General features: G+C 33.3%; 1 protein-coding gene across 3 annotated transcripts; it reads left to right on the top strand.

The window, feature by feature from the left end:
• The first annotated feature begins 4 nt into the window (after positions 1-4).
• LOC118188538 (manganese-dependent ADP-ribose/CDP-alcohol diphosphatase-like) lies at positions 5-26,070 on the top strand. Of its 3 annotated transcripts, none has more exons than XM_085819323.1 (4): positions 5-245; positions 8,919-9,661; positions 10,238-10,618; positions 24,887-26,070. In XM_085819323.1, exons 2-3 carry the CDS (start codon positions 8,926-8,928, stop codon positions 10,600-10,602), a joined length of 1,101 nt encoding a protein of 366 aa, XP_085675449.1. In that variant the 5' UTR covers positions 5-245; positions 8,919-8,925; the 3' UTR covers positions 10,603-10,618; positions 24,887-26,070. The 3 variants fall into 3 exon arrangements, with proteins under 3 accessions (XP_085675449.1, XP_035214887.1, XP_035214888.1); XM_035358996.2 differs by having other exon boundaries at positions 6-245; positions 10,238-10,623; XM_035358997.2 differs by lacking the exon at positions 5-245 and adding an exon at positions 275-404 and having other exon boundaries at positions 10,238-10,623.
• Positions 26,071-27,888: the final 1,818 nt, after the last annotated feature.

The raw sequence follows: 27,888 nt of genomic DNA, 5'->3' as shown, positions 1-27,888 counted from the left end.
CCGTCTGCATGCAGTTGATCCATAAAATAAAGCGGATAGAACTTGCGCAAACTCACCTCGTTTGAGATTTTTATGCTGTTCGAACCTAGTATTTAACCAACCTACTTCTGTATTAATCACGGTCAGGATTCAAGAATGAAGTAATTGTTGTAGAAGCCTATCCTAAGCAACTGCAATACTAGTTGTTAGAAGAATATTTTTTCAAGATCTATAGAGCTGTTCCAGTTATCAAAACTCGTTCGCCGGTAAGTCACGTTAGTAGTTCAATGACAGCTGCTATCACGGGAATAATCCTGTTTTGTATTATCGGTAGTTTCTTATCTAATATAGCTTTTCTGCTTGGTTCTACTTCTTGTTTCTGTGATATCGAAGATTTATATTTTATCATATTTACTGAAGTAAAGGTAGTAAATTGTACTTGGTAATTGATTTTTTTTTTTTTTTTTTTTTTTTGTGGGCGTTTGCTAATTGAATTACGGTTGTTAAGTAGCAGTGTTATATTTAAATCGTTAAATGCCAAATGTGCTTATATATGGAATAATTTGAATTAAAATTACTATTTTCAGTCTCTTTACGTAGTTCTTTCTGTCTGAACTAAAGCAATAAAATATTCAATGACGTGTTGTTAAAAATGAAGGACTGCATTGTTAACCAATAATTTAGTATATAACCAAGTTTCTTATTTGACTTTCGATCTAAAGTTAATTTCGTAGCAAAATAATTTGACGTGTAAACTGCAATTATTTTGCTATAAATTAAAAAAATTTTGTGTGAAGTAACGTCCTTAATCACATTTATAGATATGATAAATATTTTTCTTTAAAACGGGCAAATATTTTAATAAGAATAACTATGTAATTACGTAATATTTATTAAATAAATATAATAACTAATCCTGGCTAATCGCCTTTAAAATAAATTGAATTCTGCTTAATAATGTATTATAAAATACTTGCATAATGATATATAAATGAGAACCTGGCACAGCATAAATACAAAATTACATAATGAACATAAATATCACATATTCTGTTGCTGACATGTTAAACTAGCTTATATAGACTTTTATGACTAGTATCTTCCAGTGTCAGAAGAGTAATTGCTAGTACAGTAGTCAATTATTGTTTTCAGTTTCCGCTGGGCAACTCTGTTACTTTGTAGATTCTGGAACCAATTTGGCCAGAATCTGGCTCCTGGTTGCTTGAGGCTGTTCAGTGCTGTGTGTGGGCAGGAGAACACGAAATGATCTGGATGACCCTCCTTCCCACATTCACATTTACCATTCTCTCTCAAGCCAAAGCGGCAGAGGTATGAAGGAAAGGGCCCATGACCAGTGTGGAAATATGTCATGTAATTGCTATTAGTTTGGATTGTTGTCTTGACCTTGGGAATGAGATTGTAAACACGTCTCCCTGAACTGCTTGATCCCAACATTCTTGCCATATTCTTAGAAGCTGATGGAATGTCCGACTCTTTAGGTCCGAGATTGGCCTAAGGGTCGGGACTTCTCGCAAAAGTGGATGAATCCGCTGCTTCCTTTGCGACAACATCTGCTCTCTCATTTCCTTCTATTCCCATATGAGCAGGCACCCAGATGAGTGAGGGTCTTTGCGAAGCAGGCATGTGTGTTAGAATGTCTCTAATGCTGCTGACGATAGGACTGCGAGAACGAATTCCAGCTATTGCAGCGAGGCTTGAGGCTGAGTCTGTGTAGATGATATTGGGCACTGTGGGATTATTCTTCAGGTGGAGAAGAGCTGCTTTGATTGCTATGAACTCTGCCTGAAAGACAGAGTTTTCAGAAGCGAGCTTTCTTTTCCACTCGTATGTTAAAGCTCCTCCAGAAAAAATACAGAATCCGGTTCCCGTGCTTCCTGGAGTTTTAGAGCCATCAGTGAAAACACCGTTTGCAAATCCCGAGTCCTGTGTTCTATTAAAGTAGATAATGTCCACAAGGTTATTTTTAGCAGGGTGGCAGGGAGCTTACTGTAGTGTGTTAAGGGAGCCTATTGTGGTACTGGAGGGCCAGGGTTCGAATCCCGGAGAAAGCATGGTTGTAACTGCCCGTTCCTTCATAGGAGGCAATAGTGGCCGCCTATTAGATGCCACCATTTCTGGCCTCAGGTGTGGCTACTGTTTAATAGGCGAGTGTTCACCATTGGATTAAAAAAAAAATGAAGCAATATTATTCTTTGAGAAGAGGAAAGTAAATCATTACTTCTAAATGGAAAGTAGACCTTCAAATGAATATTCAAACGTACTGTTTCTATTCTTAGGAGCTGAAACTTAAATTTGCTGGTAACAAGATAAAAATCTGCCAATGCAGAAATCAGTTGCAAAGTCTTTAAATATATCTGTAGCAACAATAAAACCAGGTTTACAACTTAAAAAAAGTGTTCACCAGCCTTTGCCGGGGCATGTGGCTCAACGTAGAACAATTTTTAGAACCCTATATGAAAACTATCAAGAAGGAGATAAATAGAAAGACATTGTGACCCTTAATGAAGCATGGATTGACCTAAATGAATGTAACAAAGTCTATTTTTTTATCAAAAATGGAAAGGAAAAAAATGTACAAATCTGACTCCATTGCTGGAAAAAAAAAAAAAAAAAAAAAAAAAAAAGTTTTAGAAAGGAGTTTAGGTTGATCGTTGGATTATGGTAACTTGGCAAAAATTTGGTGACCAACTCTGCTACAGCAACCCTATATATTTTTTTTTTCGCCGTCATTTTGTCTTCACGAAGTAAAGACATATTTCTTTTCTTTTTATTTACTCAACACTTTTTCCAACAATCTGCTAGCGAATTACACTTATGCTAGAAATTTTATGGAACAAAACTGCTTAATCATGACAAATATTAACTGCAGAATTGGGAAAAAGTGCAGAATCGCAAACTCCTTGCCGCATTTTTCAAAATCGCACATACACAGTAACCATGTACACGTAGACTTATTTTTACTTAAAAAAAAATCCCAGAATTACACAAAAATGGCATTGTGCACACTCTTGACTTTATCCATCTAAACTGCTATTTTCTCATAAATTAAAAAAATTTGCACGAAAATGCAGGAAAATTTTGTGAATCTTTAAACTCGGTAAAAAGCACATATATGAAATTACCTGATCGCGGAAAAAGTATATACCCTATCCAAGGATGAACATTTCCACGTATAATATAAATAAAATATCCAAAAACTTTTACCTCTAAATTATCTATTACAAACGTCACCAACAAATTCATAGCAAAACATTAAAAATGGTTACAAATACTTACTGTCAAATATTTAAATTATTTCCATGCACGTTTACATCCACTCAAACGTATACCAAATTGCTACAAACATATAATTCACAAAATAACTATCATTTAATTAAAATATAATTAAATTAAAAAACACTACTTAAAATATAAATAAGCACATACATTAAATTAATAAAAATTAGCTTACAATCCTAATTACTTTAAACTAAATCATTGCTAATAACAATTTTCCAATAATACCATATTAATTTATTTACTCCTTACATTTAGAACAATGCATAAAAATAATATCCTCAAATAATTAAAAATACTAACTTACCTAATCTTCTACAGAATGAGTGTATGGCGGATCACAAAATGTCCATTTTCACCAGATTTCTTGCACCGCCATTCAAACTTATCTGTAATATCCTTCCTTTCACACAATCTCATTTCATACCCACATGTTCGACATTAATACTTATCCGCAATTAAGCAATTCTTTTCAATTGCACATAAACGCAATAAAAATTTCGGATTTACTTTATATACGACCATGGGATCCAAATATTAAACAACGCTGTTTCACAGAACATAGAATGAAACTAATGCTGTACAGCAGATATTTTTACAAATTTACCCCCTTTTCCGATTAAAGAACAGTGATTCGTCCATTAATGTCACATGAGATATCTCATGATCTCTCATTTCCCTCGCACAAGATAATGCGTAATCGGAACTGAGTACTTCTCACATTATTCCCAAAGTCCTAGGTAGTAACCTTTATCGCCTCCAAAATGTTGCCAAACTACCTGTTACCATATTCCAAAGATCAGCCAGGAGTTTATTATTGTCTCAGTATTCTTGTATAGTAGGAAATTTAAAATAAGAGTAGGAAAAATTGTTAAAATCTACTTGAGAAAGCTTCAAAAGAATGTTTTATGCCTGATATTTACAGAAAAAATTCTATTTCTTTATTCCAATGACTTGTTGTACTTCAAAAAGTAACCCTGCACTTCTTGAAAAAATGGAGATTGATACAGGTATTGTATATATACCTTCTCCGTGTACTTCTGCAAAGTCCTGGAATTTCTTTTATTGCCTTTCGTGTTGTGCCTTTTGTCTCCTGAAAAAAGCTGTTTCTAAGTGCAAAACTGATGTTCTGAGTCCACAACTTCTGTTTCTAAGTCCACAACTGATGTTCTTTAGAAATTAGTAGAAGATGAATAGAAATCAATACCCCTGGAAATAATATTAAGGGCTCCTTTATCATGAAAATATGATGCAGACTTACAGTCCAGACAAAAAGGGGGCAATTGGATCACACATTTTCATTTTCTCTTTACGTTTTTAACATTAAACTGCCGCAAAATCATTTCAAAAATATATAAACACCTTCTGTAGAGTTTTGCCTTGGTGCCAGACTGTTATTACTAAACCTTCAGGAGAAACATTACAATCAGTGAAGTCAATTCTTGCGAGGATTATCACAAAGACATCCACATAAATTCCTAGTAGACTTCATGATGCCTATGTAAAACAGTTTTTTAAGATTATCCTTCCTGGGCTAACAAAGAGGTCTGACGTTACTTGATTTGCTTTTAAGAGTTTTACAGTGTCTTGCACTTTTGCACAGAAAGTAATCATCTCGCTATGAAGTAATCCTATGATATCTAGATTTGGGTCTTTTAGAGATGGTCTGATTATGTTGGTAATGATTCAACAATCGTGATGCCATGATCATGAAGGCTTTCACAGTATGAGCCTTTTTCCTCCAAATTGTAACATTCTAACAGCTTTTCAATGTATTTCATCATTTGAATGGGTCCACCAGCGGCCGAGCGGTAAAGTCGCTGAACACTGGTAGTTCGGTCCGAGGTTCGAATCCCGCAAACGGGCTGGCTGCATGGGCATTTTCGTGGTTTTCCCCATGTGTGACGTGTATACGAGCCAGTTTCCCTTAGAAAGTCCTCCACGAAGGCATCCCTCCCCTTAGGCAGATAGCCTTCGAGGCTTTGCCATAATCACACACACATCATTTGAATGATTTCTAATGTATCTAACATTTCTTGAAAGAAGCACTAATCAATTGTATAAATAATTTCAAATTTGGGATTACGTTATATTTGAAATCAGTGCTGAAACATTGAACAAATAACTTTATTTTAAATTCAGTACAATAGATTTGAAATGGCTATTTTAGGGATAAATTGCTGACATTTCTAGCATATTTTTCAAGTGTTCTTATAAAGCTTTCAATTGAAGAGGATTTGCAGTTCTTTTCCAAGTCAAACGAGTAACAATGCCTATTAAGAATTTAGTTATTTGCTTTGCTCTGAGATTTTAAATGCAATTTTCTTTTATATTATGAAAGTAGAACATTTCTACGAAAACTTTTACGAGTCATAATGACCTAAAGCACAATATAAAGAAGCAGTAGCCATTAAATTATTTGGCAAAGAGTTTTCAGTGCTTTGAATTCTTCAAAAAATTATCAAATAATGCCGGATAACAAATGTAAATCTATAGTAGTAGTAAAAGAAAATACCTGATATATACACTAGTCATTTAAATAGAAGTAACACATGTAGATATGTGTATACTATAATTTCATATTAAGATATGATATTGGGAAACAGCAAGCACCTTAAATTTTAAGAAATATTAGCAGTGAAGATGATGTAGCAAGCTCAGCTGAGAGATTAACAGACGGAGATACAGAAAGTAGGATTTAGGCATGAGGCAATAATTTATTAATATCACTTTCTTATCTGTCAGATCATTACTTCGGCAGTTTCTAGCATATTTGCACTAATATTAAACTGTAGCATGTTTTTTGGCTGATGTTGAAAAGCTGAATTTTAAAGTATGCTTGAATATTTGATAGAACAACATACTTTTCCTATCATATGATGCAAAACTGCCCAGGCCAGTATACTTCTGTGCTTTTGATGTTGTATGTTTTAGCAGTCAGTATATATTACATATTTTTCACTTTTTTATCTGTAAGAGTGTAAAATTTTCTTAAGATTTCATATGTTAACCAAAGTGTTAGTTATTCTATATTGTGTTGTTTATTAGAGAAAAAATATTAATGTAGGTAAGCAAAGCATTAGAGTAAAAATTCATAAAATGGGGAATATCTGTATTATAACAAAAGATGGTACTTCTTTGTGATAGCAGTCCCCGAGACTGAATCGACAGTCAGTCGAGATATCTCAGTAAAATCTGGCTGTGTATTCTTATGCCTCGCCATGTGATCGTGTATTAGTACTGGCTGTGTGTTCTTATACTTTGCTATGCAATCGTATATTAGCACATTGTTGCATTTTTGCTCTTGGTGCATGTTCATATAGTAGTATTAATTTTTTATGAGGTTTCTTAAATTCGCATTGCTTATTTAAACATATATTCATTGCTTTTTTTGTATGTGTGCGTGTGTGAATATAATGTTAACAATCTTTAATTTACCAAGTAGTGAGGTGGATGCCATATCTTTTTTTCAAGAAGTCTTTTACTGGACGAACAAGAATTTCAAAATAGACTAACAAGTATTTCAAAATGGCCACAACATGAAACTTTATGTTAATGATGGAATCATTTGGAAGTGCAGTGTTAAAAATCGAAAAAAGAAGGGCATTCATGTTGGAAATTTGTTCAGCAATTCCAGACTATGATTTGTCACTGCTATTAGATATATGTGTTCTTGGGTAGAGGAGCTGACGTCCATGAGATGGTGTTAAGAAGCAGCTTAATATGTGTGAAAGGGCTGCAATTGACTGGAATGTGATAAAATAATAATAAGGATTATCAAAAATATTCTTGGGAAATGATATACGAGTATTATTGTTGTTATATATTCTGTTTATTTTTATATTATTGCTTCACGATCTTTGGGAAATTATAGCTGATATCTTGGGACAAATCTAAAATCGCAAAATGTGTTTGGGAACCGCTATAACAAAGAAGTACCCAAAAGACTAGATAATATTATCTGTTTTGGTTATTAAATATCTATATTTTCATAGGATAAATAAACATTTAATGTAATTAAGTATTTTTTGTTTCAGGGAAGTAAAGATTTTAAGGAAATTTAAAATTTTATGACTTTAAAATATTATATTTTTTATTGTTACATGCTTTTAATAGGCTGTCCAGAAAGAAATGTCATTTGGGAATGTCGTAAAATGTTAACAAAATATTTGATCCGAATCAATTATATAATCACTATTATTATCTGTAACAGTTTTGCCATCTTGGATCCAAATGCTCAGTATCCTGTTTATAAAAATAAAAGGTAGGGGACTTGGATGCAGAGAAAATTGTTGGACCAATTTTGACTGTCTGGTATTTTGGAATCTGAGCAAATGATAATCTATTAGAACAATGCTTGGTTAAAAGTTCTGAACTGTTTTTTTAGAAAGTTGTTATTTTGTAAAGAAGAGTTATCTAAATATAATCCTCATTTTGTAAAGGAAAATTTCTTAAATCCTTTGCCGGGTCATTTGCATCTTATGTGGTTTTTTGTTGTATTGGAGCAAGAAAACATCTTCTGTTGAGCAGACTGGAATCTTTTCCCTGGTCATTTGCATCTTATGTGGTTTTTCGTTGTATTGGAGCAAGAAAACATCTTCTGTTGAGCAGACTGGAATGCTTAATACAAAGAACATAATTCAGAAGATATTTCTTGACAGTAAATCTGTAATGAGAGACTGCCAGATGTAAATACCTCGAAGTGAGCACTACCTGCAGTATTCAATCAAATATAAAACAAAACCCTTTTGAAGGGGGGGGGAATATTTGTTCAGGTATTCTAATTAGCATCAACTTGTTGTAAGCCACTAATTTTTGCATTTGGTGTTTGCATACAGAACTTACATCTTATTGTCGGTGACAATTTTATGAAAAAATTATTTTTCTTGTACCTTCTGAGAAAAACGGGCACTTGGCAATTTTGTCATTTGAGAATTCATGTTACAGTTAAACTCTTCTCAAAATTCATCTTAAGCTGATTCAGATAAAACAAACTTGAAGAGTCTGTAGACCTTTCTAATTTGCTTAAGGCACTCTTACATAATAGTCTGTAATTGCACTTTGTTCATAAATCGGTAAATCATATCCAGTAGTTGCCTGCAACTGACCATTGGCCAGCCTTGCTCGTCTCTCCAAATGAGGAACATCCATTAGAGTGAAATTTCCTGACCAGAATTTAATAAAAAAGGGCTGACATTTGCAAACATCTGATATATTTGTATATGCAGTACAAATGTTTCTGCTAAACATTGTAGCACTGTTACCTTTAGGAAATTTGTAAAGATTTCAGTGTCAAATGATTTGCTGTCAATTTTTCATTACTCATCTGGTTTAGGGTATTTATAATGAAAATGATGGGAAATTTTACAACAGAACTAAATGTTTTTCTGAGTATGGGAAGGAATACTTCATATAATACTCTTCAAATTACACTGTATAAAAATGACATTACTTTCTGATCGACCTAATATTTCTCTGTTTCTTTAACCATAGAGTTGATTAGTTGAATACACAATTTCTCTGTTAACAGTTTAATGAGAAACTTTAAACTTGTAAATTACATTTTGTATTCTCTTTTTTCCCCCTCCCCCTCTCATACTTTCTAACAGCAGTGTTGAATGTGAGCCTAAATTTTGTTTCAGGTTCAGAATGGATAAAATTAAAGAACCTCTTGTGACTTTTGGTGTCTTGACGGATGTTCAGTATGCTGATTGTGATGATCGACCTGCAGCATATGATCCCTCTAAAGTCCGTTTCTACAGAGGATCTCTGAGTCAAGTTGATCAAGCATTTAAACATTGGAATAACTCTCATTTGAAAGTAAAGTTCGTATTGCAATTAGGAGACATTATTGATGGACTGAATCATTCCCTTGGAGGATCGTATACTGCTCTTCAAAATACTCTGGAACATTTTGAAAGGCATAGTTCTATTCCAACATTCCATACAGTTGGTAATCATGAACTCTACAATTTCAACAGGAATGAGCTTGCACAACTATTTTATGAATCAGTCATGAAAATTAATATACCACCTGAAGTATTTTGCCCTTACAAACCACAGAAAGAAAATTTAGAATTAGTTGCTCCTATTTTATATTATAAATTTTGTCCTGTGAAGTCTTTAAAATGTATTTCTCTGGATTGTTTTGATATAAGTGTTCTAGGTTACGATACACATCATCCAAGTTATAAAGAAGCTTCAGCAATACTCACCACCATGCATGGGCATAACGTTTTTGATGACTGGGATTGTAATGGCACATTGGAAGGCTTAGATGTCCGTTTTCAACAAATGAACGGCGCAGTTGGTGCAGAACAGATGGAGTGGCTTGACAGAGAGTTGAAGGAATCGGATGAACTTGGACAAAAAGTCATCGTGTTTGGTAAAAATAAATAAACAATTTCATATGCTTTTTGTTAGCATATACATAAAAGAATTTTATTGATATTTATGTGATTTTAATATTTTTAATAGCATTTTGGTATATATTACTGGGAGAATTTCCATATTAGTTCAAGCAACATTTTAATTTGTTTTTAATTGACTCTAACTTCTTTACTTGATATTGCACAAGATTCACATTCAGATCTGCAGATATAATTGAAGAGCTGAAAAGTCCTTTATGTGAAAATATTTAAAGTGTATAGCAAGAATATCATTTATATAAATTACTTTTTTCCTAGAAAAAAGTATTTTATATAAATGATATTCTAAAGTCTAAAGAAATGGAAGATTTGAGAAACTGGAAATAGAACTAAAGGAATTTATCATCATTTAGATATTAGACAAAATTTGATTTATAGAAAAGTCTAGAAATTTTCTATGCAGTTCTTAATTATTATGGTCCTGAAATTTTAGTTTGCAAAGTTCTTTCTAATTGTTACAGCAAAAGTTTACTATTAATTGTTTTCATTAAATATTTTTATAAATGAGTCTGATTATAATTCATATTTTGCAGGTCATGTAAGTTTATGTCCTGACAGCACAGATTGGAGCTGCTTGTTATGGAACTATGATGAGGTTATGAATATTTTCCATCGGTATAAATGTGTGGTTGCATATTTCAGTGGGCATAGTCATGTGACTGGCTATGCAAGAGATAGTCATGGCATCAGTTATATTGTATTCACTGGCATTGTCGAGACTCCTCCTGAGACTTCAGCATTTTCTACAGTCTCTGTTTATGAAGACAGAGTAGAAGTAAATGGCCATGGATTGGAAAATAGTTATATACTTCCATTCCAGATGAGTAATGAAGAAAGTGATTCAGTAGTAGATAACGATTTAGAAACAACACCTACAACAGTTAGAGTTCAAGTTTGAGTTCATTTTGCACGAGGTAAGGTAAGTGTAAATTGTATTATTTTTTAAATGGAAGTAATATATATATATAATTTTGAGCTTCATCATTTAAGTACTGGTAAAAAAAACTGTTATTGGAATTGTTTTTTTTTTTTTTTTCCTTCTAGTGTTTAAATCATTTGCATATTCATTTATGTTTTTTCATAGTTAGTACACTACTTTGTCTGCTTTTTTAATTATCTATTTACTTTTAAATTTAATAATTTAATTAAATAAAATTTGAAAGCATTTTAGCAGTTTACTTATTTATATTTTGCCCCAAATTTTTAATAATCACGTTGTAAGTGGTATCCTTCTAATCTTTTGCAATAAGTTCCAATTATTACATAAAAAGGTATGATATTTGAATTGGAACCATACTTATTTTAAATTACTGTTGTGGCTGAAATTTTTGGGCTTTCTGACAAGGATCTTGTAGGTGGTCAAAATTTAGAATTTTTACTAATTGTTTTAGTAGTAAGGGTATCAGGTTCAATGTTTCTTCTAACCTTCTTCGGAAACATACAATGACCTGACTAGAACAGAGAGCTTACTAAAGCTATGTTCACTAATTGTAGTAAGTAGACAGGATACAGACGAAGGGTATACAAAACCCTTTATTTTTTCCTTTATATACAATGACTTCCGTACTTCGGAATACAATGACCCTCCACTCGGGGTCTAACTTAAAAGATATCAAAATAAAACTAAACTCTAATTTAACTTTAGAATAAGATTGGCCTTATAATAACAGAAAGCGTATGTAGCACAGAGACTGTGAACACTACAATACGTTTAATTTATCAAGAGGATTAAAACCTCTGGCCTGGAAGGCAAAGTAGCAACTGCGTAACTTCTAAGGTAAGCGGCCTGCTTCGAACTCACGGCTTCCTCTCTTCTGCTTGGCAAAAAGGCCACACTTAAATACTTGGCGTTCGCCAGACAATTTTGCATAAACTCCTTCACGCTTATAATTCTGGCCGGAAGTAGAAAATAAGAAGTGATAGTAAAGATTTAAAATAAAATAAACGTTAGTAAAACTTAAGATCCTTACATACTTCCCGCCAGAGTTAATTAGTTTGAAACTGAGCTCTAAAACGACCTTGTTGAAAACTTTTAGCTCTAGAAACTAACGCGAGGCCAAACTTTTACAATCATAACTTAGCTAGAAACTAGAAAATTTTAAAAGAAAGAAATTTGTTACAATAGCAGCTCCCGGAATATACAACAATCTTTTTTCTTTTTCATCTGTACTGCATCAAAACAGGAGCTTTATTCAATTCTGGTTCCTTCCAGAGATCTGGAAGGAAAACTAGTTTAATGAAATGTTACAGAATGACATTGCAAATAACATATAGAATATACTTTTCTTAACATTCTTATGTCATTCATGACTATTTTAATTATCTCTCCCCGTGCTCTCTTGACATGTGTTGTAAAAACACCAAACACGAATGTGTTTCTGTCTATGTGTTCAACACTTCCTCCTACAATCAAAACACTAACGTGTTAAAATTCAACATACGAGACCTCTTAACACACCCTAATTTCAACTCTAGACCCTGAGGTACTATTCTGAAAGTGGCTAACTCTAAAGTGTAGCGTCAGAGAGCCTAACTACATCATTCAACCTTTAACACATATTCACCATGATTTAATCTTTACAGTCACACGAATAACAAATTTTTTAACATTACTTTCACTTTTACCATATCACGTTATTTCTAAACATTCAAAATAACAGTTCACATGTATACAAGAACATATCAAGATGCCGTTAATTTTACACATTTGAAAACATACATTAGTAGTACATTGTTAACTTCTATTCTTTTCAAAGCAAGTGCCAATTCTTTCTACATTGAAATAATACTACATTTCAAAAAGTCTTTCAGACTAAAACTTCTTTCTTGTTAGAATGTTTTAAATAAAATTTATACAATAACTTTTTACAATATTTAAGTCTTTATACAACGCTATTATACATCAACTTTAGTTTTACGCGCGAGTAATTGAAAAACATAATAAGAAAATCGGTCACAACTCATTTCTCGCCCTTTTGGCGATAAAGGTAGACCTCGCATGAGGTAAAACTTCTTGAAATCTGCCACTTGCAGTAAGAATGAAAGATTAACTTAAGTTTGTAAAGTAACATAAAATTTTACTTATCTTTGTAATATTCAGACATCCTTTTCTGGGCCCAGTCTTTAAAGGTGCTGCAGACCGTAGCTTGGTTGATCCTCCTTCTTGTACGGGCTCGCCCTTCAGTGCTTTCCTCTGGAAGCTTCCGTTTTTCACCACTACGGCCACCCTTGAACATCTTCCTTTTGTGCTCTGCTTGTGGTCTTGGCCGTTTGAAGGCAGCTGGTCTTGGTGGAACCGGGAAACTTCTGTCGTGATCCTGCTTGGACCTCGTTGTTGGCCGTTCAAATTTTTCTTGTACTTTTTCCTCCGCCGCTGATGGCCCTTCCGCAGTTCGGCGACTTTTGCTGCGGAGAGTTCTGTCGGATGAGTCAATCTTCCGTTTCACAGCCGGGTTATAGTTGCCGTCCTTTCTCCCTTCTTCATTCTGGGGGTGTTTGTGAACTCTGTTTTTTGGACGGTGGAACGGCTTCTTTTTCTTTGTACCTTCAATTTTTCCGCGGGGCAATTTTCTTTTCACTTGCTTCTGTCTCTCATTGGCTTGCCCTTGTACTTGTCGTTTTCCCACCTCTGGAACTTGTACCTGCGGTGTCTGCCGTACCGGATCCTGCAAAAGATCTGAAAAGATTTGCATTTTATTACGGTCATAGAATGGTTTTATCTGGTCAATGTTTGCGGAACAGGTTTCACCATTTCTTGCCTTTAACACTACAACAGCGTGAGTTATTTTTTCTATAACATATGGTCCTTCAAAGCGTGGAAAAAATTTGGCAGTTTTATCTTCTGGTGCTGAAGAAAGTGAATGCTTAATTTTTAGTACTTCATCCCCTACTTTATAAGTTACTCCCCGTCGTTTCAAGTCATAATACAATTTTTGTTTTCTTTGTGCTACTTCCGTATTCTTTTTTGCTTCTTTTATTAGTTTTTCTATATCACCCATTTTAAATTCTGGGGCTCTTAGTGGCACATAAAATAGTTTATCTAACGGTGTTATAACCTTTCTGCCTAGAAATAACTCAGCAGGAGTTTTGCCCGTTGTATCATGTTTTGCGGTCCTAAGGGCGAAAGCAAATTCATTGACATAGTTATCCCAGCTTTTATGAAAATTTTTAACATAACTACGGATAATTTTCACTATATTTCTGTTGACCCGTTCCGCTATATTTGATTGCGGCCGATACGGGACCATTTTTAAATGTATGCCCAATTTTTGGCACATGTCTTCAAATATATTACTTACAAATTGAGGACCATTATCCGATATAACTTTTAGGGGCGCCCCGTATTTTAAAATATATTTATTTAAAATAGAATCGGTAACTAATTTCGCGGAGGCTCGTTTTAAGGGAACAATTTCGGTCCATTTACTAAAATGATCAACTATAACAAGGAGATAGCGACTTTTGTTTAACTGACTTTTTGGGAAAGGGCCCAATAAATCGATGCCGATTATTTCATTTGGAAATTCGGATTTAATACTATTTAGAAACCCGGCCGGGCGGAAATTAATATAATTAACGGCTTGACATGTTGGGCAGGACTGGACATACGCCCTTGTTAACTTTTGCAGTTCAGGAAAGTAGACTGCCTCGCGTACGCGTTGAGTAGTTTTTCGAATACCAGCATGAGAAGCTAAAGGGCTGTCATGGAGCTCTTGCAGGATATTTAATCTAAGACTAGCTGGGATAACAGGTCGAAATTCGTTGTTGGAATTCGTAGTTTTTGTATAAAATAATAGACCATCTATTAGTTCGTAATGGGCCGCCCTATTTCTTATCGCCACAATATCTTGGTGGCTAAAATTTTCAGGATCCTTCAAATACTCATAAATACTTCCAAACTCAGGATCCTTACCCAGTTCGGTTATTACAGTTTCTCGGGAATTTATTGTACACGCTGTCAGCATTGCAACTTTTACGGTATTACCCTGTTCGTCTAATTTAATTCGTGACAGGGCATCTGCTACGATATTTTCCTTTCCGGGGGTATGCTTGATTACCAGATTATATTCTTGCAGCTTGAGTGCCCATCTTATTAACCTTGGGGATAAATTTTTTCCAGAGTACAATCTAGTTACCGCCGCATGATCAGAATATACTGTTATCGGCGCCTTTCCAAAATAGACTCGGAACTTTTGCACTGCTAACAGAACTGCAAGTGCCTCTCTCTCAGTCGCGGAATAGTTTCTTTGTGTTTGATTTAAAGTTCGGCTAAAAAATGCCACTGGCTGCTGATTTTGCGAAAGTACCGCTCCTACCGCATAATCCGAAGCATCCGCTGAAATTTCTAAATTTTCATCCTTTTCAGGAAATTTCAACACAGGGGCTTGCGTTAATGCTTGTTTTAATTTTTCGAAAGCACTATTGGCTTCGGCCGTCCACGAGAATCTTGCCTTTTTCCTTTTTAATTTTAACAATGGCTCAGCGATAGCCGCAAAATCTTTTATAAAGGACCTATAATATGAACAAAGTCCTAGAAAAGAAGAGAGCTTCTTTGCCGTGTTTGGAGTCGGATACTTTTGTACAGCGATTATTTTTGATTCATCTGTCTCGATCCCTTTTTGCGATATTTTGTAACCTAAATATTTTACTTCAGGGGCTGCAAATTTGCATTTTTCGACATTAACTTTTAGACCGGCCTCATTTAATAAAGAAAACACCTGTCTTAAATCCTGTACATGTTGGTCTAGATTATCACTAGTAATAATGATATCGTCTAAATAGATAAATGTGGACTTTCCGAGAACTGGTCTTAACACAATGTCCATGCATCGCTGAAATGTTGCTGGGGCGCCTGAAAGGCCAAACGGCATTCGCAAAAATGCATAAGTGCCAGACTTGGTTATAAAAGCAGTCTTAGGCACGTCCTCAGGCCTGATCCCTATTTGAAAATAACCATTCGTTAAGTCTAAAGTTGTCATAAATTTGGTTGATTTTATGTTCCTTAAAATTTCTTCTATAATCGGTAACGGATATACCGGATATTTCGTTATGGAATTTAATTTACGGTAATCAATAGCGAATCTCCACCTTTTTGGATGCTCCAAAGGATAATCATTATTTTTCTTACATAAAACCACCGGACTAGCATAACTACTTGAGATAGGCGTTACGATCTTTTTACGTAGCATATCGGTAATATGCCATTCTATAATTTTTTCCTTATTCTTATCATACCGGTATGGTTTTTGACGAACCGGCAATGCATCTCCGGTGTCAATACTATGGTTAGTAACCTGGGTAAATCCTGGAATATCACTAAATAAGGAAGCAAATTCACTTACCACTTGTCGGATTCTATCTTGCTCGTCATTAGGCAGGTGGTCGAGATTTAACCTTGGCGGTTCAACCTTTTCTACACGCACTGGTTTCATCGTCAGCTTAAGAGACGCTTCATTAAAATCCAGTGTAGCTTGTGCGTCTGAAAGAAAGTCTATTCCTAGTATTAAGTGTGCTTGCAAATTCTTTACTATAAAAAACATCACCTTTACTTGTTCGTCCTTGATACGGATGTACAAAGGTACTTTACCTACGCACTTACATTGTTCTCCTTGCGCCGCTAATACTGTTGTATTATCCGCATTATATATGCGGTATTTGCGAAAATACTTTCTAAAAAAGACTTCTGCCACACAGGAACACTGCGCGCCGGTATCCAGGAGTGCGGTAGCCGGGATATTATTTACCAAGACTTCAATCTTCGGAAGAGTTAAATTTTTCACCATTACTGTATTTAACTTGTAGGAAGAGGGGTTTTCGTGGCCTTCGGATTTCCGCACCCTCTCGTCAGCAGAAATCCGTTTTAGTTTAAATTATTTTTCCTTTCGGTGCTTTCCTTCTTTCTCCACTGGCCTTGAGACTTTTTTCCTGGGTTGCTATTGAACTGTCGACGTTCGCCGGCTGTTTTTGAATGCTCGGGTTTCCTTGCCCACTGATTCGCTTTTTCTCCGTAGCCATGTGCTTGAGTTTGCTGTAGTCTTGGCGTACCAAATTGGTTTCGCTGTTGATATTGGCGTCTTCTTTCGACGTCCGCCGTTCTTGTACTTTCAAACTGGATTGCTAGCTCAAATAATTTTTCCAGTGTAGTCGGATTTCTCAATTCAATAAAGTCTTGCACTTGGGGTAGTAACCTCGGCAAAATCACTTGAATTATTTCAGGATCCGGACGGTTTCCATACAAGAGCTTGAAAACGTGAATTTTTCTTAAAATAAAACTCGACATGTTTTCCATTCTTTGTTGATATATACTGAAAAGTTCTGTTTCTAATTTCGCACGATCCCTTACAACAGGGAAGGCTTTTAGTAGGGCAGTCTTGAAATTTTCGTAGGTATAGGTGGGACTTCCTGCTTGACCCAAGAGACTTCTGCCGATACATTTGAACCAGTTAAGCGCTTGGCCCCTCAAAGCGCTGGTAGCTAAGGTAACTTTTTGAAACTCGTGCACGGGGTAGAGCATGAAGTGGTCATCCAATTTTTCCAAAAAACTGGTTACCTGTGAGTTTCCATTAAACGTTGCTTCTGGTTTCATCGAAGCGCGCATGGTCTGGACAATATACCCAAATCCTTCCAGGGTGGCAGCTGGCATTTCTGGATTCTGAGCTGTTTCTGCAGGCAGCACAGGTTCTTCTTGAAACTCGGCCATGGTTATTCTTCGTCGGGCGCCACTATCAGGTTCAATGTTTCTTCTAACCTTCTTCGGAAACATACAATGACCTGACTAGAACAGAGAGCTTACTAAAGCTATGTTCACTAATTGTAGTAAGTAGACAGGATACAGACGAAGGGTATACAAAACCCTTTATTTTTTTCTTTATATACAATGACTTCCGTACTTCGGAATACAATGACCCTCCACTCGGGGTCTAACTTAAAAGATATCAAAATAAAACTAAACTCTAATTTAACTTTAGAATAAGATTGGCCTTATAATAACAGAAAGCGTATGTAGCACAGAGACTGTGAACACTACAATACGTTTAATTTATCAAGAGGATTAAAACCTCTGGCCTGGAAGGCACAGTAGCAACTGCGTAACTTCTAAGGTAAGCGGCCTGCTTCGAACTCACGGCTTCCTCTCTTCTGCTTGGCAAAAAGGCCACACTTAAATACTTGGCGTTCGCCAGACAATTTTGCATAAACTCCTTCACGCTTATAATTCTGGCCGGAAGTAGAAAATAAGAAGTGATAGTAAAGATTTAAAATAAAATAAATGTTAGTAAAACTTAAGATCCTTACAAGGGTATAAATATGCTTCAGAATAGAGCTTTACTAAATTTAATAATTTTTGACATTATTTTATAATGTATAAAATATCTTTTTCTCATATATTCCTTGTTAAATTTTTATTAAGTATAGCTGTTAGGTTCTTACTGTGTGGTAGAATTTATAATTCTTGTTCTTAAATTTTTATTTCAGATTTTCCTTTAGCCTTGAGAAGAATAATTTTATTAACTTCCCCTTCCTTATTCACGAATTACAGATTATTTTGTCTCCGAGAAATGAGAGATTATGAGACATGTAATGTGACATTTTCCAGAAAATTCCGATCGTGATTTTAGCTAATAAGCGCTTAGAAACAATTTCGCTGCTAAAGTGCAGAACTGCCTACTTATTTGTTTGGCGCTTTTTACAAGACTAAGAAGAATTGGATTTTTGTCAATTTTCTTTGACTTTTTAAGTGAAAATAGGTCGATGTGTACATAGATAAAGTCAAGAGTGTGCACAATGCCATTTTTGTGCAATTATGGGATTTTTTTAAGTGAAAATAGGTCGACGTGTACATGGATACCGTGTATGTGTAATTCTTAAAAACGTGGCGAGCAGTTTGCGATTCTGCACTTTCTCCCAATTTCGCACCTAATCTTCATCATGATTAAGCATTTTTTTTCCATAAAAGTTCTAGTATAAGCGTAATTCGGCTAGCAGATTGTTGGAAAAAATGTTGAGTAAAAAAAAACATGCCTTTACTTCGTGAAAACAAAATGGCATCGAAACAAAACTAGCAGGTTGCTGTAGCAGGGTTGGGCGCCAAATGTTCGCCAAAAATCGTTAAGTTACCATAATGTAAAGATTCACCGATCTTTCTTCTATTCCACATAAACTAAACTAGATCCTACAATGCACCTGGTGAATTCTCACACAACCATAAATGAAGTACTAGTACAGAAGAAGGGTGAAAATAACCTTTTAAAATTTGATTCCAACAAATAACAGAAAGGCACAATCTTTGTGCTTTACAATATCACCGTCAATTTGCAGTGAAACTTAAAGCGTAGAATATAAATCAATTCAAAGTCTAATTAGAATAATGCTGGATTAACACAATAACTTAAGTCTAACTTAGTTTGACTCAACAAAACCTAACAAGCATGACAATAATCTGAAATGGCCAAGGGGCATATTAGCATAACAGCGAGATAGCAACGAAACGTGCGTTTGGCTAGCGAAAACACTCTCTGAATAAACCCAGAGAGTCACCCGTTTAAATACTCACTTCACTTAACTTTAAATGTACATCCAGCAAGAAAGTGCGAGGGAAAATTGAGGAGTGAGGGAAAACTATCAAACATAAAATAATTTGTTATGCAAAATAAGGGAAACCTTACAAGGGTATCCCGTGAGTTGAAAGCCACAAAACTGGCGATAAAATAATTTGGTACTCTTGGGTAGGCCTGTATCAGCAAGAACTTTATCCCGCTATTACAGGCACCTCGGATACCTCGATTAGGAGAAACCTGACATGGGTAACCTCAGATGTGGTCACTGGTATGTGAAATGATTGTGCACAGTAAAATTTCAAGGCCTGACCTGAGAAATATTGTGCGAAGGGAAGCACTATGTGATTAATTATAATAGATGGAACTTAACTGATGAAGTCAGCAAGGTGGGAACCAACGAATCCGGGAGAGAAAGGTGTGATATAATGATTGGCTGGCATCAGTGATGTGGGTGGTCATCCTCGCAAATACTGACTACCGCTAATGCTGCTTGAAAATAGGAAGGAAGGGAAAATTGAGATAATTTTTAAAATGAGAGATAAAATAGTTAAATAGTATATGTAAAAATATGTGTTGCGTAAGGACGTAAGTTAAAATCTACTTCTAGTACCTCGTATTTGAAGTTATCAACATAGTTAACTGTGTCATTAGTGGTTGCCTTATTAAAGAAGTTGTTATTGAGTCACCTGCTAAATGTTTTAATATCCACAATTTTTAAGTCTTTATGTAGGTCAGAATTTCGTATAAACTATGCGGCTCCCCGTAACTTTTCTAAGGAAATTATTCTGGAAAGTTTGTAATTTGATGAAATTGGTGTTTGAATCAATGCACCGGGCAGGGAAAGCATCAGTGAGAACTGGGCAAAGAATGGAGGTGTATATTCGCCTTTTCCTTGCAAGATCAAGTGTAGTTGTCAAAAGAAGGATGTTATGTAGTTTCCTTGGCATTTGGGTTGCTTTTCCAAAGGCAGCAGAGATGTGCGGATTCCATTTGAAGGTGGTATTAAATACCTAAATATGTTGCTTTGGTGACCCATGGAACCTTTTCGTTAAATAATGTCAAGTCGACATCTACATTTTTCCTACGATGTCGACCGATGAGCAGTAATTGGGATTTTGAAGTGTTAATACTAGTTCTCCATTTTCTGCACCAGTGCTCGATCTCGTGCATCCTGACCTGGATGTGAGTGATAGAATGATTGGGATTTAGTGATAAGGAGAGAAATGTGGTGTCATTCGTATAGCAGGTGGTAATACAGTTATTATCATCAAACATAGAAAAATCCATTGCATGTATTAAGTAAAGGCAATAAATTTGAGCATTGTGGAATTCCTGCTATTTTTCTGTGTGTGGAGTAGTGATTTCCTAGTCTGATGTTGAAGGTGTGGTCGTTAATAAAAGAGTTTATGAGAAGGACCAATTCCCAGACCATTTGCAAATAAGACCATTTGGCCAGACGTGGCAATAAAATATCAAATGTGGCTACCCTTTATTTATTGCTGTCTTGCATTATTATGACAAACCTTCCAAGAATTTTCTTTGCACTTTGAATTTAAAATAATTTCACTCTTGATTTTTGTTTTCTGTTAATTTGAATGCGAACTTTTTAAGTTCGATTTATGAATTTTCTGCTGTTCACATGTCTTTTTACTTGTATAGCTAGCATACATCGTCATAAATTAAACCTCTGTTTCTTCTGGTATTGGATGAAATAAATGCATAATGGTTTTTGAATAAATATTTAATATTTTGAATTCTGCAGCCATCTGATAAGTTATTTTTGCTCGTTAAATCCTCTCTAGTTTTATTTCGTAACTAAGAAAATGAGGGTGGACATAATATAGGTCCTTCATAAAAATAAGGTCTTCCACTCCATCCTAACATTTAACTTCGATTATATTTTGAAATTTAATAAGAGTAGTTAATAATTAAATTTGAAATTTTCTTAGTCATTAAGAAAACTGTAAGAAAAGAAGCGTCTTTGAGCGATATGGGAAATAAGGACTAATTGTTTCAAAGTATAATTATTCAGTTTAGAAGAATGATAGAAAATTTGTGAAAGGTTAAAGCATTATCTTTATGAAGTTTCAAATTTGACTCTTGTGTCATTGAATTTATTGTGCAATAAGTACAGGAACAATATAGAGAAACTATCGAGTATATTTTCAACAAGCATTTAAATTTTACAGTGTCTTGTAAATCAGGAAATTAACTAAATTTAAGTTTTTTTAATTTATTGCATTCTTAGTTGCTATTTCTTTTATTTGAAATTGTGTCGATATACTGCTTTTTCGTGTAATTGCTAGATTTTTTTATATTTTTACGAAAATTATTTTGCCCTTGGCAAAAGCTTTTGAATATTGTCAATGGGTACCTTGTTCCAGAAAGATTCCAAAAACCTTAACATGAAAGAATTTATATAGTGCTTATAATAAAACTACTTATGCCTTTTTTCTAACTTTTAAACTATGAAATTTCATCTCTTGCATTATTTTATATTCAAAGTTTTTATTTATTACACATAAGTATAGTTTACTTGAAATATTTAAAAAAAATTACTTTATGAAATTAAACTTATTATTGCTTTGTTCAATGTATTCCCTTTAAATCTATTTCAGTAGTATATTTTTTTATAGTTAATCTTTAGGAATTTTTGCATATTTGCATTTATTATAAGCATCTAATTGTTTTGCCATAAGTAGGTTATTTTTCTTTAATATGTTCATAGAATTTAACATTTACAACAGTTGTTATATTTATTAGGAATAGTAGTAAGGTGGTAGATTATCTTTTGTTAGGTTTGTAAATATAAATATATTTTATCAGTATTATTATTTAACATAAAACATGGCTTGAAGTTTATTCATTGAATGAATGAAACATTAGAATCGGAAATAATAAAAAATATGACATTAAACCCTAGCAATTATGGATGTGATGATAAAGCACAAAGATGAAAAGCTGTTTCCTAAAATATATTGTATGTGGAAATGAGTGAATATATAGCCTTAAATGTCAACATAGATTACTGTACAAGACAAACTATTTTGTCTCAGTGGTCTACAGCCCTAAGATTCTCGGGTTGATAATGTCAAAGGTTTACTGTGGATAACGCATCGGCGTTGTTACCAGTGTGCAGTGAGTAAATGGTTACCTGCTCATATAATACTGATATCGTTTCTGGTCACTTAAAGGGTAGTAAATGTACAAATTCAATCCATATTTATTGATAGAGCTCTAATGAGCATCTGTGAGCAGGCAATATGGCATTCATAGACTATAGAGTTCTACTCGCATATCATTTCTGACTGCATGTAATGATTGCCTGATACTCAGAACATCAAAATTGAATTTCTGTTGTATGCTCAGATCTATACTGATGCTCAGATGTTTTGGCTGACGAGAAGATATAAATGGTATTAACAGAAAGAAGCCAGAGGCCTCAGAACATCCTGTGGAGTTTGTTATTCAAGGTTGTTAATGGCTTTAATACTGCTGCAAAGATAGCTTTCAAATAGAATGTTATATTTGTAAAAAACCTTAAATGTTGCATACAGAATGTACTAACTTGATCATCTGCATTCAGCTGTTATCTCACCAGCATTAGAGATTCTGTGTGCTCAACAAATTGCCAGATCCTTGAATCTAGAATCAGGATATAGATTGGAGTTTTAACTGATATAAAACAGCATGGCTTGCAATCTTTTTGTCATGTGATAGTTATCATCCAAGAGTATAACAAGCTGTCATTCATATTAGCTGTACAGTAGCTCTTTGGACTATGTCTAATGTTTTGGTCATTATTTATTTAAATGGACACATTTGCTTATTTTCTTTATATTTGATACAGTATAGGGGAACCTTATCAAAGTCTGGATACAACTGCAAGTATTTATCTTGCAGAAAAGAAGAAATTTTATATATGTTATATAAGAAAACGATTCTAAATTTCTGTATAACTAGCAATGCAGCTTTTAAAAAACCTTATTTTGCAAATTGCTGTTTTACACATGTGTATTTTTTCATTTGAATTTCTTTATATTTTATATTAAATATATACCATTTGAAATGTTAAAGCCATTTTGTTAAGTTCAGTATACATGAATATATTCTAAATTGCATTAAGGAAACATATCCAAAAAAAATTCATAATATATTACCATTAATATCAACATTCCAGCAAATTTTCTATTTTATTTCTTTGTTTTGGGATATCAAATAGGATTTTCCTAGTTCTAACATACTGGTGGAAAATTAAACTTATATACTTTTCCATCTATTTTTATCAGATAGGATTTTCCTAGTTCTAACATGCTGGAAAAAAATTAAACTTATATACTTTTCCATCTATTTTTATGACTTGTGTGTGGAAATATCTAATATGTGTTTGGCACATATAATCTTTCAGGTTGTGTGCCATAAAATCTATCACCACTTTTATGAAGACATCTTAGAATTAAATTTTGATGTTTAATCTGCATTTTTCTTCTCAATATGAATATATACTGTTTGGGTAATATGAATGAAAACTATGTTGTGTAAATGTAATACATGTTTCAGATTTTAAAATAGAAAAGTGATTCAAATAAGTACTGTTTAAAATATTTCAATGCATGCAATAATATTTATATGAATGGCACAGAAAGTCAGTTGAAAGGTGCCAAATAGTACAATCACGCTTCTAAAGTTATTCATTTTGTAGAGTGTGTTAGGATTTTTAAAAGTACGAAATAAAAAAAATCGGTGCTGTCACTGAATTCAAATTCAGATCTTCTGATTACTAGCTGAACATACTATCACTTGATGCCATAAAGGCATGCAGTCAAGAAGGTAAAAATTCTTTATAATTTATATGCGTGGTTTTAATAGTTTTTTTTTTTTCATTAGAAAATTTTTGCTAGGATGATTAAAAGAGTAAAAACTGATTTAGTGAGAAACTTTTAAACTAAATGTTCAGTGAAAATTTGAGTACATTATTAGCTGAACTTTGTAGTTAAGAAATCGACAGTATTTGACATGAAATGCAAGTTTTATGATAATACCATGCAGTTTGCAAACTGTTAAATGAATCTGCATATTTTCTTAGAAATATACTTTCTTACTGACAAATTGCTGATGGCAATTTTGTGCCAGTCTGGTAAGGTTAAAAGCAAATGTTAAGACATATAACTATTGCATTTTAAATTCATCTTGATTATAAAAGTGCACTACAGTATCTTCACCTTTTAAGACTTCTTTAAAAAGGATATTGGATAAATGGTATGATAAAATAGGAATAAAATGTAATTTAATGAAAATGAAGTTTTGCATATAAAATACAGACTCAGAGTATATGATAAAATTTTATAGCTAAAATTATTAAACATGAATCACAGTGTCAAATATCAAAGGATGCAATTACTAGAAATAGTATAAAAATAACCCGAGTTGGTGTCCATAAAAGTTCTCCTATACTCTCTGCCATGGTAATTTTTTTTTCGTGTAAATCCGTAATTATATGAAAAAGGTTTGATTTATAAAATAGTTTATAGGTCATTTTTGATCATTATAAATACAGCTTTGATCAGCTACCACCACACTACAATTCCTTAATTTTAACTTGTATTTTATTGAAATATTTTATTTCAGATTTTCGCGATTTGGCTTCCTTTATGTCCATAGGCCTTGGATGGTCCACAGCTGAAATAGGTTTTCTTTTAAAGTTATTAAAATTCCGATTCTAAACATTGAAAACTGAATATGCTTTCAAAGCATAATTTGCAAAATTTATAGCTGTGGTTATTTAATTAGTATTTCCTTCAACTAGTTAAAAATATTTACTTATGTTGTTAAGTTTTATGTTAAATTTAACTTTGAAATACAATAATACACTTTTCATAGAATGGGGTTACAATAGTTCAAGTTATAGAAATAAAAGCAAAATATCTAAATTTATACTGTTGTTATACCGGATTTAAAATACTTAATATGAACTTTAAAAATTATACTGTTGATTTAAAGAAAAAAAATGTGTATTTGATTTTTATAAAATCAGTGTCACTAAACAGTTTCAAACAATAAGTATTAAAATTTGACATATATATAGTTTGAAATTTATTTATTTTTATACTAGCATTTTATAAATATGCTGTGTATGGCATGATTTTGAATATTTACAGTTTTACAGTTTATTTGTAAATAACATGTATAGATTACTCTTCAAAAATGTTTTAATACTACCTTTATATAAATTTCTAACTAAAACAGAAAAGTAAATAAATGTATTGTAGCCTATCACTTATTTCCTACTGTACCTTATAAATTATAAACATATAACTGGAGACAGAGAAGAACACTATTTAATAATTTACATTTTATTATGAAATTGAAATTTCACCGTAAACTCTAAATTTTAAACAGTTATCTTAACATGTCAAATTATTTAGTAACCCCAAACTATGTTGCATAAATTTCATGTAATTTATATTTATATTCTTGAACATATTTTGCAATTTCATGTTGTAATTGAAACTTTTTTGTTGATGTAAGTATGTCTTACAGCTAATTGGAGTGGCATATGTTTCAAAATATAATAACAGTATGGAAGTATATTAAAATTTGTATATAGATAATTTTCTTTTTATTGTAGATATGTTTTTTTAAAAATGCATTAATTTATTTTGTTGAAATATTTTCAGACAAGTTAAGTCTTGATAGATTAAGCATTTGATAAATTTTCTGTTTTGTAAATTTATCTTTTCATCGTATATTTAAAGTAGAAAAATTACATGTTGTAATTACTTAATCATAATCATGGAATAAAATTAAAAAAACACTAATGGCTTTTTGTCTCTGATTTTGCTTGTTAAAAATACTCTGAATTAAAGAAGAAAAAGATGCACCGATTGTCTAACATGTGCTCGATCTGCATAAATTTTCTAATTTAATGGACTTTGTTTCAAAATATAGTTGATAATTCACAATTATGAACCTCAATACAAAAATGTTGTGTGCATACGGGTTTGTAATAGATTGAATGCACATGTCCGATACTAGGATCGAATAGAGTACAGTCAAAAGTCGTTAATTCGGACACCCATAATTCGGAATGATCTATAATCCGGACCTCAAAACTAAAAACTTTCTGCACATGCGCATAGGCATTTACGCTTGCACGTAAGACCTTTTACGACTGCGCATATGAGTGTGCGCAAGTGCAGAAAAGTGCAAGTGCATTTTCGCGTGCGCGTTTTATGTATAATGGACGTATAAGCTAAAATTATCTAATTATCTATTTCAGTTAATGTTGATGATTGCGTTGTTCCTTAATTTTCGAATTGGATCCGGCTTATTATTTTTTGCAGACTAAGAGCAATTTTATAAAAGTAAGCTTAAACTTTCGATTATATCAAATAGAATTTTCGATATATATTTGTTAATATGTAAAGGATCTAAAGCGAAAGTATGTTTTGAAATCCGAAATCTGTTTATCAATTTCACGCTGCTCGGCGGGGGGAACGCCGCGGCGGGCGCGTAATGAATTGGAAGTTGATCTGTCAGCACTATCCTTATCTTCAACGCAGATGTTTTTATTTTATTTGGCTTATAATTCCTTACCAAATGTAGTATTTCATCTCGATATGCTCAGTCTTTGATATGATTTAAAACAAGTTCCTCGTCATTATAATTCGCTTCCGATAGCGAAGAAAAGTAACAGAGGTTATTGAAAATGAAAAAATTTCGATTGACAAATTAGTTGGTGTTCTTGACACAGCAATTATAGGACTTGAACAGCGGAACTTTGTAACTGAACAAGAAATTATGTCTGTTTAATAGAATTAAAGAGAAAGTATTATCACATGAAACGAAGCAAAACTTAAACAACTTACATTGAAAGAAATGTTTAATAAAGTAAACAAATAAATATTAAGCTTTTTATTTTTGCCAATTTTGATACCCTTTAGATCATAATTGTTCTTTATTTCATAAATTACGGTTTCATATTTTTAATTTTAGAATTTCTGCATGCCATCTTACGAGATTTAAACTGATGATCTATAATCCGGAATTGCCGAAGTCCTGACGAGTCCGGATTAACGACTTTTGACTGTATAACAATTTATTTTTATCAAAAAAAAATATTTCAGAACTCTGGAATTTTCCACAGAAATATTCATTACAAGTGTTCACAGTATAATCATTAGTTACACTACAAACTACTAAGAATGTAAAACACAATGCATTGCAAAGTATATGTAAAGAGAAAGCTAATCTGAACTTGTAACAATAACAACAACAACAGCAGCAGCTAACTAAACAGCTAAGAGCAGATGCTTTCTCTTCGGACTTAAATAGTTTTTAATCAGCCACGTGAGATATTTCTAGCACTTTCTGCTTCTTGAAATTACTGGAAAGCAATAAGTGGATGGAATTAGGGTTACAGCTAACATGGTGGTCGGTTATATTTATTCAGTTTCAATACAAATTACGGAGATAGCCATTTACTGAATGTTAAATGCATGTGCCCCTGTATTCTTACCTTTCTTGCATAGCTTTTTATTAAAATTTGTCTCAAGCTATGTTACACAGAAAAATACAACAATGTTACTTATAATTTTACTAAAATTTAATGTCTAAGTACAAAATTCATA

Source organism: Stegodyphus dumicola, chromosome 6, assembly GCF_044657685.1.
Source record: "Stegodyphus dumicola isolate Sdum_Otavi_A_Nest chromosome 6, ASM4465768v1".
NCBI lineage: Eukaryota > Metazoa > Arthropoda > Arachnida > Araneae > Eresidae > Stegodyphus > Stegodyphus dumicola.
The sequence above is the reverse complement of the archived record's forward strand: the minus strand, read 5'-3'. Positions and strand labels throughout refer to the sequence as shown.